Source organism: Mesoplodon mirus, assembly GCF_964341445.2.
Source record: "Mesoplodon mirus genome assembly, chromosome: 7".
NCBI classification, from domain to species: Eukaryota; Metazoa; Chordata; class Mammalia; order Artiodactyla; family Ziphiidae; genus Mesoplodon; species Mesoplodon mirus.
The window spans coordinates 6,983,139-6,993,418 of NC_138983.1; the positions used below are offsets into that span (position 1 = coordinate 6,983,139).

Sequence of the window (10,280 nt, forward strand, 5' to 3'; positions counted from 1 at the left end):
ACCTGCCCCGCAGGTAAAGGTGGAAGTATTGCCCTAGGGGTGGTGGTGATGGAGGATTTATACCCTGCCCGCCCCCCCCAGTCAACTTAAAAAAGCCGCCTGGAGTTAACTGGTTCCTTAGTTCCTTGGAGCTTGCCAGTATCTGGTAGGGAGGCAGGAAGGGGTAGTTCCATTTTACTGGTTAGGAAATGGGGGTAGAGGATTTATAATTCGTCTTATGTGTGGTCTGTGCCAGGGTTGATGGGGGTGGTGGCACGCCTTGAAGACTGCTCCTGGATTCCAAGTTCTGGGTCTTGTACCTTCCCACAGAGAGCACTATTGGAACTCTGAAAAGTGGCTGAAGACACTGCAGGGGTGTCCCCCCCCACCATGTCCCCCCAGGATCTGGTCTCTACCATGGTGCCCCGATAGAGGATGTACTTGGTGGGCTCTCCAAATGGGAAGTCAGGACAGGCAAGCCTCCTTGCTACAGAATCAGGCTTTTTATTTGTGAACAAGCTGGAGACAAATGAACTCTGGGGCCAGAGGTGGGTTGAGGCTGCCCCGTAGCCTCTGGGGAGGGAGGTCAGGGCCCCTGGGTTTCCCCAGGTTAAAGCTCTGCTTACCTGTGGCCAAGTGTGGTGCCCATGCTGCCCTATCTTTCAGGGCCTGGCACCTTGGGGTAGGGGTAGGCCTTGCCCCGAGAAGTCACGGGGCATGGTGAGTGGCTCCTGGGGTGGGGAAGGAGGCATCTTGTCGGAGTGGGAGGTGTGGGGGGGGACTCTGGTGGCTCTAAGGTTCCCCTTTGAGAATGACAAGGGTGTTCCGGAGAAGCAGGGTGCTGGCCTGCAGAAGAGAGATTCTTGATGGCTCCCATCTGCTGCTACCCCCTCTGTTACCCCACCTTGGATAGCTCCTCTGTCCCCATCCCTGTCCTCAGCAATAACAGCCACCATTTATTGAGGCCTCACTACCAATGACAGAAAGGAATGGTCCTGATCCAAGATGGGGAACTGTGGCCCTGAACAGCCGGGGCTGCTCCTGGCAGCCTGACCTCCCCGCCCAGCTCCACCGCGCCCCCCCATGCACCAAGACACTTGATAAGAGCCTAGAGGCCCAGGGGTGGGAGGCCAGGAAAGCAGCAAGAAGGCTCGGTGAGGCTGGGGGGCTCACCTTAGCGTGCTTGAGCTCCAGCTCCGCCAACTCGATGAGGTTCTTGCGGAAGGAGGAGACGCGACGGCATCTGAAGTCCACGAGCTCTGGAGGAGAGAGGAGTGGGCACTGCGGCAGAGTCAGCGGTGCGGCGGCAGGGCCTCCAGGGCCGTGGCGCTTACCCTGCTTGGCTGAGTCGGAGAGGCGTTCAAAGCGCTGGCAGCACAGCTGCTGCTGGCTCTCGGCGCTCCGCGCCTCCCGGTTCCTGGTGCGCGCCTTGTCCAGTGCCTTACTGGCGTTCTCATAGTCCGCCAGCGCCCGCAGCCGCCGGTACAGCAGGTCCTGGGGCCGGCAGGGGCACAGGATCCCTGGCCCACGGCCCTTGCCTGCCTGCCCGCCCTCCCTGGTGGCTCCAGCCCTGAGGTCTGCTCTGGGGCCACCTCTCACCTTGGCTGCCTGTGAGTCGCGCACGTAGTACCTCAGCATGTCCGACAGCTTCAGGTCCTCGTCAGAAGCCACTCGGCCCTCCAGTTTCTGAATCAGGAAAGTGGAGGCTGGTGGCGGGGTGCAGCTAAGGACTGGGGGTGCTGCTGTTCATCTAAATACCAAGTAGGGTCACTTGATACCCATGCTATGTCAAGCCCGGAGGTTCAGGGGAGCAGGCCAGGGAGGGCTTCACAGAGGAGGTGTCATCTGATCTGGATCTTGGGGGTCGAGTAGGGCTTAGACAACAGCCAAAGGCTTTGCAGGTGTGCAAGCCTGCTATGTTTTCAGGGAACCATAAGTTCAGTGGGGCACTTGGGCAGCAGTGGGCCAGATCACAACAGGCTTAAGATGCAAGCTAGGGACTTTGGGCTTTGTGTCTTGGGTAGTTTCTAGCATGGATGGGGTCACTGAAGGGCCCTAAGCAGGGAAGAGATGGGGTCCAACGGACATTTTAGGAATACTGGCACACTCCAGTGACTTTCTTGGAGAGGAGTTCAGGAAGAGCGTGTCTGGGGCAGGCTGCTGGCAGCACAGAACAGTCTGCCAGAGGCACATGGCACATCCTTGTAAGTGCCTCGCCAAGCCCACTTCCCACCTCCTCCCCCATCACCACACACCCACACTTGAGGCTGGATCCCTGTCTCCACTCCATCTCTTATTAAACTAGTCTGCAGAGTGAGTCCAGGGCCTCACTGAGCCCAAGTTATCACTGAACATTCCAAAATGACCCTGGAGCTTTCCCCTCTCCCAGGACACTCTCTTCCCTGCAAAGGATCATTGGGTGGCCTTTCGACACGGAGGCAGTACTCACCCTTAATCGTTCAAAGAGCTCTGCCAATTTGAGGAAGCTCCTAGGAGGCAGTGGGGAGGAGTTAGGGCAGGGGTCTTAGGGGTTGCTTAAAGCTTCCCTGCCCTTAGGTCCCCCTTGGGGAACCCTCCCTCTCTTTCTCTCCCAAAGCCCAAGAGGAGCTTCTGCATCTCCCACTAGAGCTGATAGTAGGCTTCCACGGAGTGACCCCTCATGGACAGACACAGTATTACAGGCAAAGAAAGAGGGCAGAGGGGCAAGAGGGAGTCCTCACGTCTTTAGCTGGTTGACTTCCTGTGTTCCCAGACTGCTCAGTGCAGCTGAGATAGGGATATAATCATCTGCCACGCCTGTTGGGGAAGAGCCGTCTATCAGAGCCCCTTGGTCTGCACGTCAAGCCCCACCCCTGGTGTTTGTGGCCACGGACAGACACAGGGCATTCCTGCTCTCTCCTCTCCCCTGGGAAGTAGGGCCACTGGGGAGAATCCAGGGCCCCTGGGGCCCTGCGTACACTTGTGAGAGTGCATGACTCGGTCTGCCCGAAGGCAAGCGTCCCGGATGCGGGTGTGGTACTCCAGCAGGAAGGTCCTCTCATGCTCGAAGAAGTCATCCACCTCCTAAGGGAGCCAGACAGGACCCACTCACACCGAGTCACCAGGAGCAGCAGCGCAGCCTTGGGCTCCCGGGCGTGGCACAATCTCCCTCTAGGCAGGGCCCCATCAGTGGCTTCCCTCCCACAGGGACCCAGGGTCTCAATCCTTGCTGGGGACTTGAGGCCCTGGGTTGAATCCAGAGAGGGGGCTCCCCAAGTCACCTTGAGCCCTGACATGCCAGTGATGAGGGCTTCATCTGCAGACTTCACAATATTCCTCAGAAACCCCCCAAGGAGCTCCTTCCTGTTCTTTCCTCGGACACTCAGCTGAGGCACACATGGGGAGGGTGCGACGTCAGGGTGGGCATTTGCACCTCCCACCCCGGGCATATACCACTCGCCGAGCTGATGAGACAGAGGCCTGAGCCCACTTAGAGCCTTGCCCCCCACCCCCAGGGGGGACCCCAGCTCTGTGGCCCAGCTCACATCCTGGCTGTATTCCAAAAAGACAAAGAAGTTGTGGTCTCGACGCAGGGTGGGGTGGGCCGCCAGGCGCTGCAGAAAGACTTCATGCATCGCAACTGTCTTCTTAAAGATGGCCAGATACTCCCTGCAGAGGACGGCAGGCAGCTCGCGGGCCCTCCCTGGCTCCTTCCCCCCTCCTGCCCCCTTCCCCCTCAGCAGCCCTGGAACGAGGAGCAGGGTCCTAAACACCCACAGGGGACGGTCAGGGGAGAAACCCTGGGGCTTTGTCACAGACAGGAAGGGGAGGCGGCACTCACGCTTCCAGCTCCTCCTTCATTTTGGCAAATTCTTCCCGCGTGATAGAGCTGTCTCCCTCGCCCAACTTCTGCAGTTTTTCCCTTGAAGCCTCAAAGTCTGGCCTTGGAGGGGCTGGGGGGATCTGCTCCAAGGAGGGACAGAGCTGGAAGTCCTCTCGTCATTGAGAAGGCCGTCACCCGCACCCCGAAGCCGGGCCCAGCCTCCCGGCCTCCCCCAGGTGCCCAGGCAGGCCCCTCCTCACAATGAGACCGGCGTACTCGGCGTTTTCCACGTAGGCATTGTGTAGCTAGATGAACTCCTCGTGATGTCGCACGACTGAGAACTCGGGCCGGGCGAAGTGAGGGACGCAGCTCTGGAAGCCGGGGAGCCTAGCTGAGGTGTCTTCCCTCCCCTGCCCAAACCCTACACCCACCAAGCTTCGTGGGCACCCACTTCTGGGCCTCCCCAATCCCACATCCCAGGGGAGGCCCGAGTTGGGGCTCACGCGTCCATGACTACCCTCAGGAGGGTGGGCAGGGGATGGTAGGACTTGGGGCCTTAGGCAGGCAAAGGCTGTATGAGACTAGACAGGATGCCCTCTTTCTCAGAGGGCCAGGGGCCAAGAGCCAGGCTGAGGAGCGGTGCCCAGAGGCTTCGCGGACATCTGCGCGCCGGGCTCCTGAAGCAGGCATCTGAAACCCCCTGCTCCGGCGCAGCCTCACCTTGGTTTGAACAGTGAATTTCACCTTGTCCCGCTCGCTGACGGCATCAGAGATCTCCACCTGTAAGGAGCTGTCTCCCTGCAGGTCCGCGGACATGGAGGAGGGCTGTGGGGGAAGGGAGGTCCCTGACATGACTGACAACGGCCCCCCCGCCCATCCTCGCCGCAGGCTTCTGGTCCTCCTGCAGAGACCACCTCAGCAGCATTACTTCCACCACGCCCTGGGGTCGCCGGCTGTTCCCCCCCACCTCCCGAGGGATCCTGATAAGTCACTGCTCAGGGATTCACAATGACACTTTCCCACCCTGCCATCCTCTGAAGTAGGCAGAACTCTCCCTGTTTTATAGGCCTGGAAGCTGCGACCACCAGAGAGGTGAAATAACTTGGCCGAGATCACACAGGTGCAAAGTGGCGGGGCCAGATTTGAACAGAGTTTCTCGGTTCCAAACCCCATGCACTTCCTCAGTTACCTGCCCACCCCTTCTCAGCTGGTTACCTCAGGTACCTTTCACCAGGTGTAAAGTGAGCTGGATAAGACGGTCCCACCCCTTTTGAGGGGCTCCTGAGACCATTCCATTCACTACGTTTGGTGCCAAGAGGCACTGACTTGGAGGCCAAGCACTTGTACTTTTTCTCTAAGTGAAAAGATCCCTGAGGCACCAAGTTACTAGTTCATTCTTACACTGAGCTATCTCAACAAGCATTTAGTGAACACCTGCTATGTCCACACCATTGTGCCAAGAGGTACTAGGGAGAGAGGTAGAGGCTCAGAAGCCACTCTCCCTTCAAGTACTACTCACCAGTGTATAAACTGACACCTGCCCACCTCTCACACCCAGAGGCCTCCCTCTCTCCTCTCACAGGCTCTAGCACTTATTTGGGACACTGTGGGACCACTCTTAGACTTCTAGCACCATAGATTAATTTTACCTGGCCTTGAGCCTCGTATCAATGCAGTTACACAGTATATACTATTTTGTGTCCATGTTCTTTAGTGAGACCCATCTATGTCATTGAGTGCAGTGTTTCCTTATCATTGCTGTGTAGTGTTCCATCATATGACCATATCGTAGTTTATCCATTCTACTGTTGGTGGTCATTTGGATTATTTCAAGTTTGGGGCTATTATGAATAAAGCTGCCATGAACATTCTTGCATATATCTTTTGAGGGACCTAAGTACTCATTTCTGTTGGGAATGAGAATGGCTTTGTCGAGAATGGCTTCGTCAGAGGGTAGGCATGTGTTTAAAACGCTTTCATAAATACTGCCAAACAGTTTTCCAAGGTGACTGTACTAATTCACACTCCCTCCAGCATTGAATGAAAGTTCCAGTTGCACCACATCCTTGCCAATACTTAGAACTGTTAGTCCTTTTAATTTTAGCCTTACTGGTGGAGGTACAGTAATACTGCATTGTGGGGACTTCCCTGGTGGTCCAGTGGTTAAGACTCCATGCTCCCAATGCAAGGGGCCCGGGTTCAATCCCTGGTCGGGGAACTAGATCCCGCATGCCACAACTAAAAGATCCCACATGCTGCAACTAAAGAAAAAAGATCCCACATGCCACAACAAAGATCCCGCACACGGCAACGAAGATCCCACGTGCCACAACTAAGACCAGAGCCACCAAATAAATAAGTACATCTTAAAAAATAAATAGTGCATAGTGGCTTTAACTTGTATTCCCTGGTGAGAAATGATATTGAACACCATTTCATGTACCTATTAGACATTCAGATATCTTCTTTTGTAAAGTGCCTATTCAAGTCTTTTGTTCCTCCCTGCCATCTTTTAAAAATCAGATCATCTTTCTCTTACTGATTTGTAGGAACTCTTTAAATATCCTAGAGACAAGCCCTTTGTCAGTTATATGTTTTGCCAATATCTCCTACTCTATGGGTTGCCTTTTCACTCTCTTAATGGCTTATAATTTTACAAGCTCAACATATCAATCTTTTCTTTTGTGGTTTGTGTACTCTTGAAGAAGCACTCCTACCCCAAGGTCATGAAGATATTCTCCTATTTTTTTCTTCTAGAAATTAACAGTTTTAGGTCTATGATCCATTTAATTCATTTTGTATGCAGTGTAAGGTATGGGTTGTGATTCATTTTTGCCCTATAAATAGCCAGTGATTTTACCACTATTTGTTTAAAAACACTATTTTTTCACTATTGATTTGTTTTGTTAGAAAATCAATTGACCTCATAAGTGTGATCAGTTCTGTATTCTCTATTCTGTTCCACTGATCTATATGTCTATACTTTTGATAATATCACACTCTCTCGATTACTGTAGTTGACAGGCAACGTTGAAATCAGGTAGAATTAACTTTGTTCTTTTTCAAGATCATTTGGCTATTGTAGGTCCTTTGCATTTCCAAATAAATTTTAGAATCAGCTTGTTAATTTCTACCCCCAAAGAACTTTCTGGGATTTGATTGAAATTACACTGAATCTATAGATCAAAAGCACAGATGTTTTTACAATACTGAATCTTCCAATCCATGAACATGGAATATCTTTCCAATGATTTAGGTCTTCTTTAATTTTTCTCAGTAATTTTACATATATATATATAAATTTATTTATTTGTTTATTTTTTGCGGCATTGTGTCTTGGTTGCTGTGTGCGGTTTTCCTCTGGTTGTGGCGAGCAGGGGCTACTCTTCGTTGCGGTGCGCAGGCCTCAGTAGTTGTAGTTCGTGGACTCTACAGTGCAGGCTCAGTAGTTGTGGCACACGGGCTTAGCTGCTCTGTGGCGCATGTAATTTTTTATTTTGCATATTTTGAAACTGTTATTAGGTGCATAAAATTGAGGAGTGTTTTCCTGTTGAATTGACTCTTTAATCATTATAAAATGTTCCTCTTTATTTTTAGTAATACTTCTTTCTTGTCTTCCAGTCTGAAATTGATAAAGCCACACCAGCTTTCTTTTGGTTAGTGTGTTCATAGTGTACATATTTCATTAGTTTTTCAATATTTCTGTGTCCTTAAAAAGTATGTCACTTTTAACAGAATTGGGTTTTTTTTTTTTTTGCGTTACATGGGCCTCTCACTGTTGTGGCCTCTCCCATTGCGGAGCACAGGCTCCGGACGCGCAGGATCAGTGGCCATGGCTCATGGGCCTAGCTGCTCCGCGGCATGTGGGATCTTCCCGGACCGGGGCACAAACCCATGTCCCCCGCATCGGCAAATGGACTCTCAACCACTGTGCCACCAGGGAAGCCCCAGAATTGTTTCTTAAAAATCAAATGTGAAGATTTTTTTAAAATAAACTTATTTATTTATTTATTCATTTATTTATGGCTGTGTCAGGTCTTCGTTGCTGCACGCAGGCCTTCTCTAGTTGCGGTGAGTGGGGGCTACTCTTCGTTGCTGTGTGCGGGCTTCTCATTGTCGTGGTTTCTCTTGTTGTGGAGCACAGGCTCTAGGCGCGCAGGTTTCAGTATTTGTGGCACTTGGGCTCTGTAGTTGTGGCTTGCGGGTTCTAGAGCGCAGGATCAGTAGTCGTGGTACACAGGCTTAGTTGCTCCACGGCATGTGGGATCTTCCCGGATCAGGGCTCGAACTTGTGTCTCCTGCATTGGCAGGCATATTCTTAACCACTGCACCACCAGGGAAGCCCAGATGTTTGTTTTTTAACTGTAGTTTTTGTTCCATTCATCATTATTGTAATTACTGATATAGTAGGCTATAAACCTGCCATCTTACTTTTTGTTTTCTCTTCATCTCATCTGTTTTTTGCTCCTTTATTCTTTCTTTCTTTTTTTAAAAATTAATTTTTATTGGAGTATAGTTGCTTTATTCTTTCTTTCTTGATTTCTGTTAGATTAGTCAAGTATTTTATGTTATTTCATTTTCTCTGCTATATTTTTACTTACATATTCATTTATTACTCTTTTCATTTCTCTATATTTATAGGAGAATTTTGAAGAAGGCAATGATTACTCTGGAGGACATGGTCTAATAATAGATTTTCAAAGAGTCTGGCATCTACAAAGGTTAGGGGTGCACCCATCAGTTTGACAGCCCAGTATATCCTCAGAACACATAGCATCCACTATTACTGGTAACAGTAATAGTAATATAATAGCTAACACTTATATTTGCTTTACCTATATGCCAGGCATTGCTCTAAGCATTTTATATATATTAACTAATTTTTTTAAAGATTTTTTTTGATGTGGACCATTTTTAAAGTCTTTATTGCTTCTGCTTTATGTTTTGGTTTTTTGACCACAACGCATGTGGGATCTTAGCTCCCCCACCAGGGATCAAACCTGCACCCCCTGCATTGGAAGGCAAAGTCTTAACCACTGGACCACCAGGGAAGTCCCTGTGTTAACTAATTTAACCATGAATATGAACATAGATAAACACTGAAACAGATGCTTTCTGTTCCATACTTTGGTCTCTCACCCCTCTCACTTCTTCAAATTCCACTGATCCCCATTCCTCACTTCTTGGCTTCTCCGACACCCCCATGGCAGGCTCTTCCTCTGTCCAACTGCCCCCCACCCCCAAAATCTGGTTCATTGGTGCAATAGGCCCCCAAGTCCCCTGTCTCCTTCCTGCTTGGTAACTTCTTGAGGGAGATGGTACTTCAAAGATGGACCACAGCTGCTCCATCCTTATCCTCAGTCACAGCCCACTAGGCACATTCCTCCTACCCCTAAAAGTGTGCACCTCTGTATGCCCCACCCCTAACCATCCTTGGCACAAGGATGCTCAGAAACTATTTGTTGAATGAAGTCAAGAGGAAAGAATGAATGGTCTCATGATTACATGAACATAGATACACAAGTGAAGCCATTAGTGCTGAACAGTATTCCCCCACCTTGGGAAAGGAGGAGGGTACTCCAGCCCCTTCTCAATCCCTAACATCCTTCCTTCTTCTTCCCCATCAAACCAGCATGAGTCGGTCCTGGGGAGGGGATGAGTAAGAGCGACGGGTCCTTTTCCATCTGTCGGGGCCACGGTAAACCCTGCCTCCTTTGACATCCTCACCAGCCCCCATGCTGATGCCACAGAAGCGCCCCCACCCCCTTGCTCAGGTCTCGCCTTTCTCTACCTCATGCGTGGGCACGAACACACACACACACACACACACACACACACACACACACACACCATTCCCTGATTGTGCATCACTGGGTATCATTGAGTGAGGTGAAGGTTGGGAGGGTGTTTGCATCTTTTCTGTACCTTGCTCTCCTTCCCAGCCTCTAGATGCACCTCCATCACTCTCGTTCTCGACTACAGCACACAAGAATTCCGCGGCGGGTCACTGCCCGCGCGCTCCCGTGGGTTGGTCCCCGGTAAATCGCCCCAAGGAATGGACCCAGTGGGGATCCTATCAGCTGACTGAGGCACTCTCCCCTCCCTGCCAAGGAGTCACCTGGAGCCGGGCGTGGTTCCACGCCGTTCCCTCGCAGCCGCGCCTTTTGATTGGGTAGCAGGTTTACCGTGCGGGACGCCATTGGCTGCAACGCCTGTCGTTCCTTGCCGGGCCCCAGCTTTTAAGGGGCAGCGCGGAACTGAGAGGGCCGGGAACAGCCGACAGCGTGGGGGATGGAATCGTGGGGTTGGGGGGGCTCTAGGATCGCAGAGGTCTAGTGTCGCGTCAGCCCACGCCCCAGGCTGGCTGACTCCCGCCCGCCGCCCCTCTGGGCCGCTCCTTCTAAAGGCCTGGCGCGGCCTGCGCGTGCGCACTACCCTAGTCTCGCGCCCTCCAGGCGGTGGGCGGGGCGGCAGGCCAGAGGGCTGGGTGGGAGGGTGG

General features: G+C 51.8%; 1 protein-coding gene across 2 annotated transcripts; it reads right to left on the bottom strand.

Moving 5' to 3' along the window:
- Nucleotides 1–417: 417 nt before the first annotated feature.
- SNX32 (sorting nexin 32) lies at nucleotides 418–9,891 on the bottom strand. Of its 2 annotated transcripts, none has more exons than XM_082629168.1 (13): nucleotides 9,707–9,891; nucleotides 4,502–4,606; nucleotides 4,042–4,152; nucleotides 3,800–3,921; nucleotides 3,504–3,627; nucleotides 3,240–3,344; nucleotides 2,937–3,042; nucleotides 2,700–2,775; nucleotides 2,429–2,468; nucleotides 1,579–1,665; nucleotides 1,314–1,499; nucleotides 1,153–1,238; nucleotides 418–825 (listed from the first exon to the last, which is right to left on the bottom strand). In XM_082629168.1, the coding sequence occupies exons 4-13, from the start codon at nucleotides 3,817–3,819 to the stop codon at nucleotides 642–644; spliced, it is 1,014 nt and encodes a 337-aa protein (XP_082485294.1). In that variant the 5' UTR covers nucleotides 3,820–3,921; nucleotides 4,042–4,152; nucleotides 4,502–4,606; nucleotides 9,707–9,891; the 3' UTR covers nucleotides 418–641. The 2 variants fall into 2 exon arrangements, with proteins under 2 accessions (XP_082485294.1, XP_082485295.1); XM_082629169.1 differs by having other exon boundaries at nucleotides 3,800–3,942.
- Between the last annotated feature and the right edge of the window lie 389 nt (nucleotides 9,892–10,280).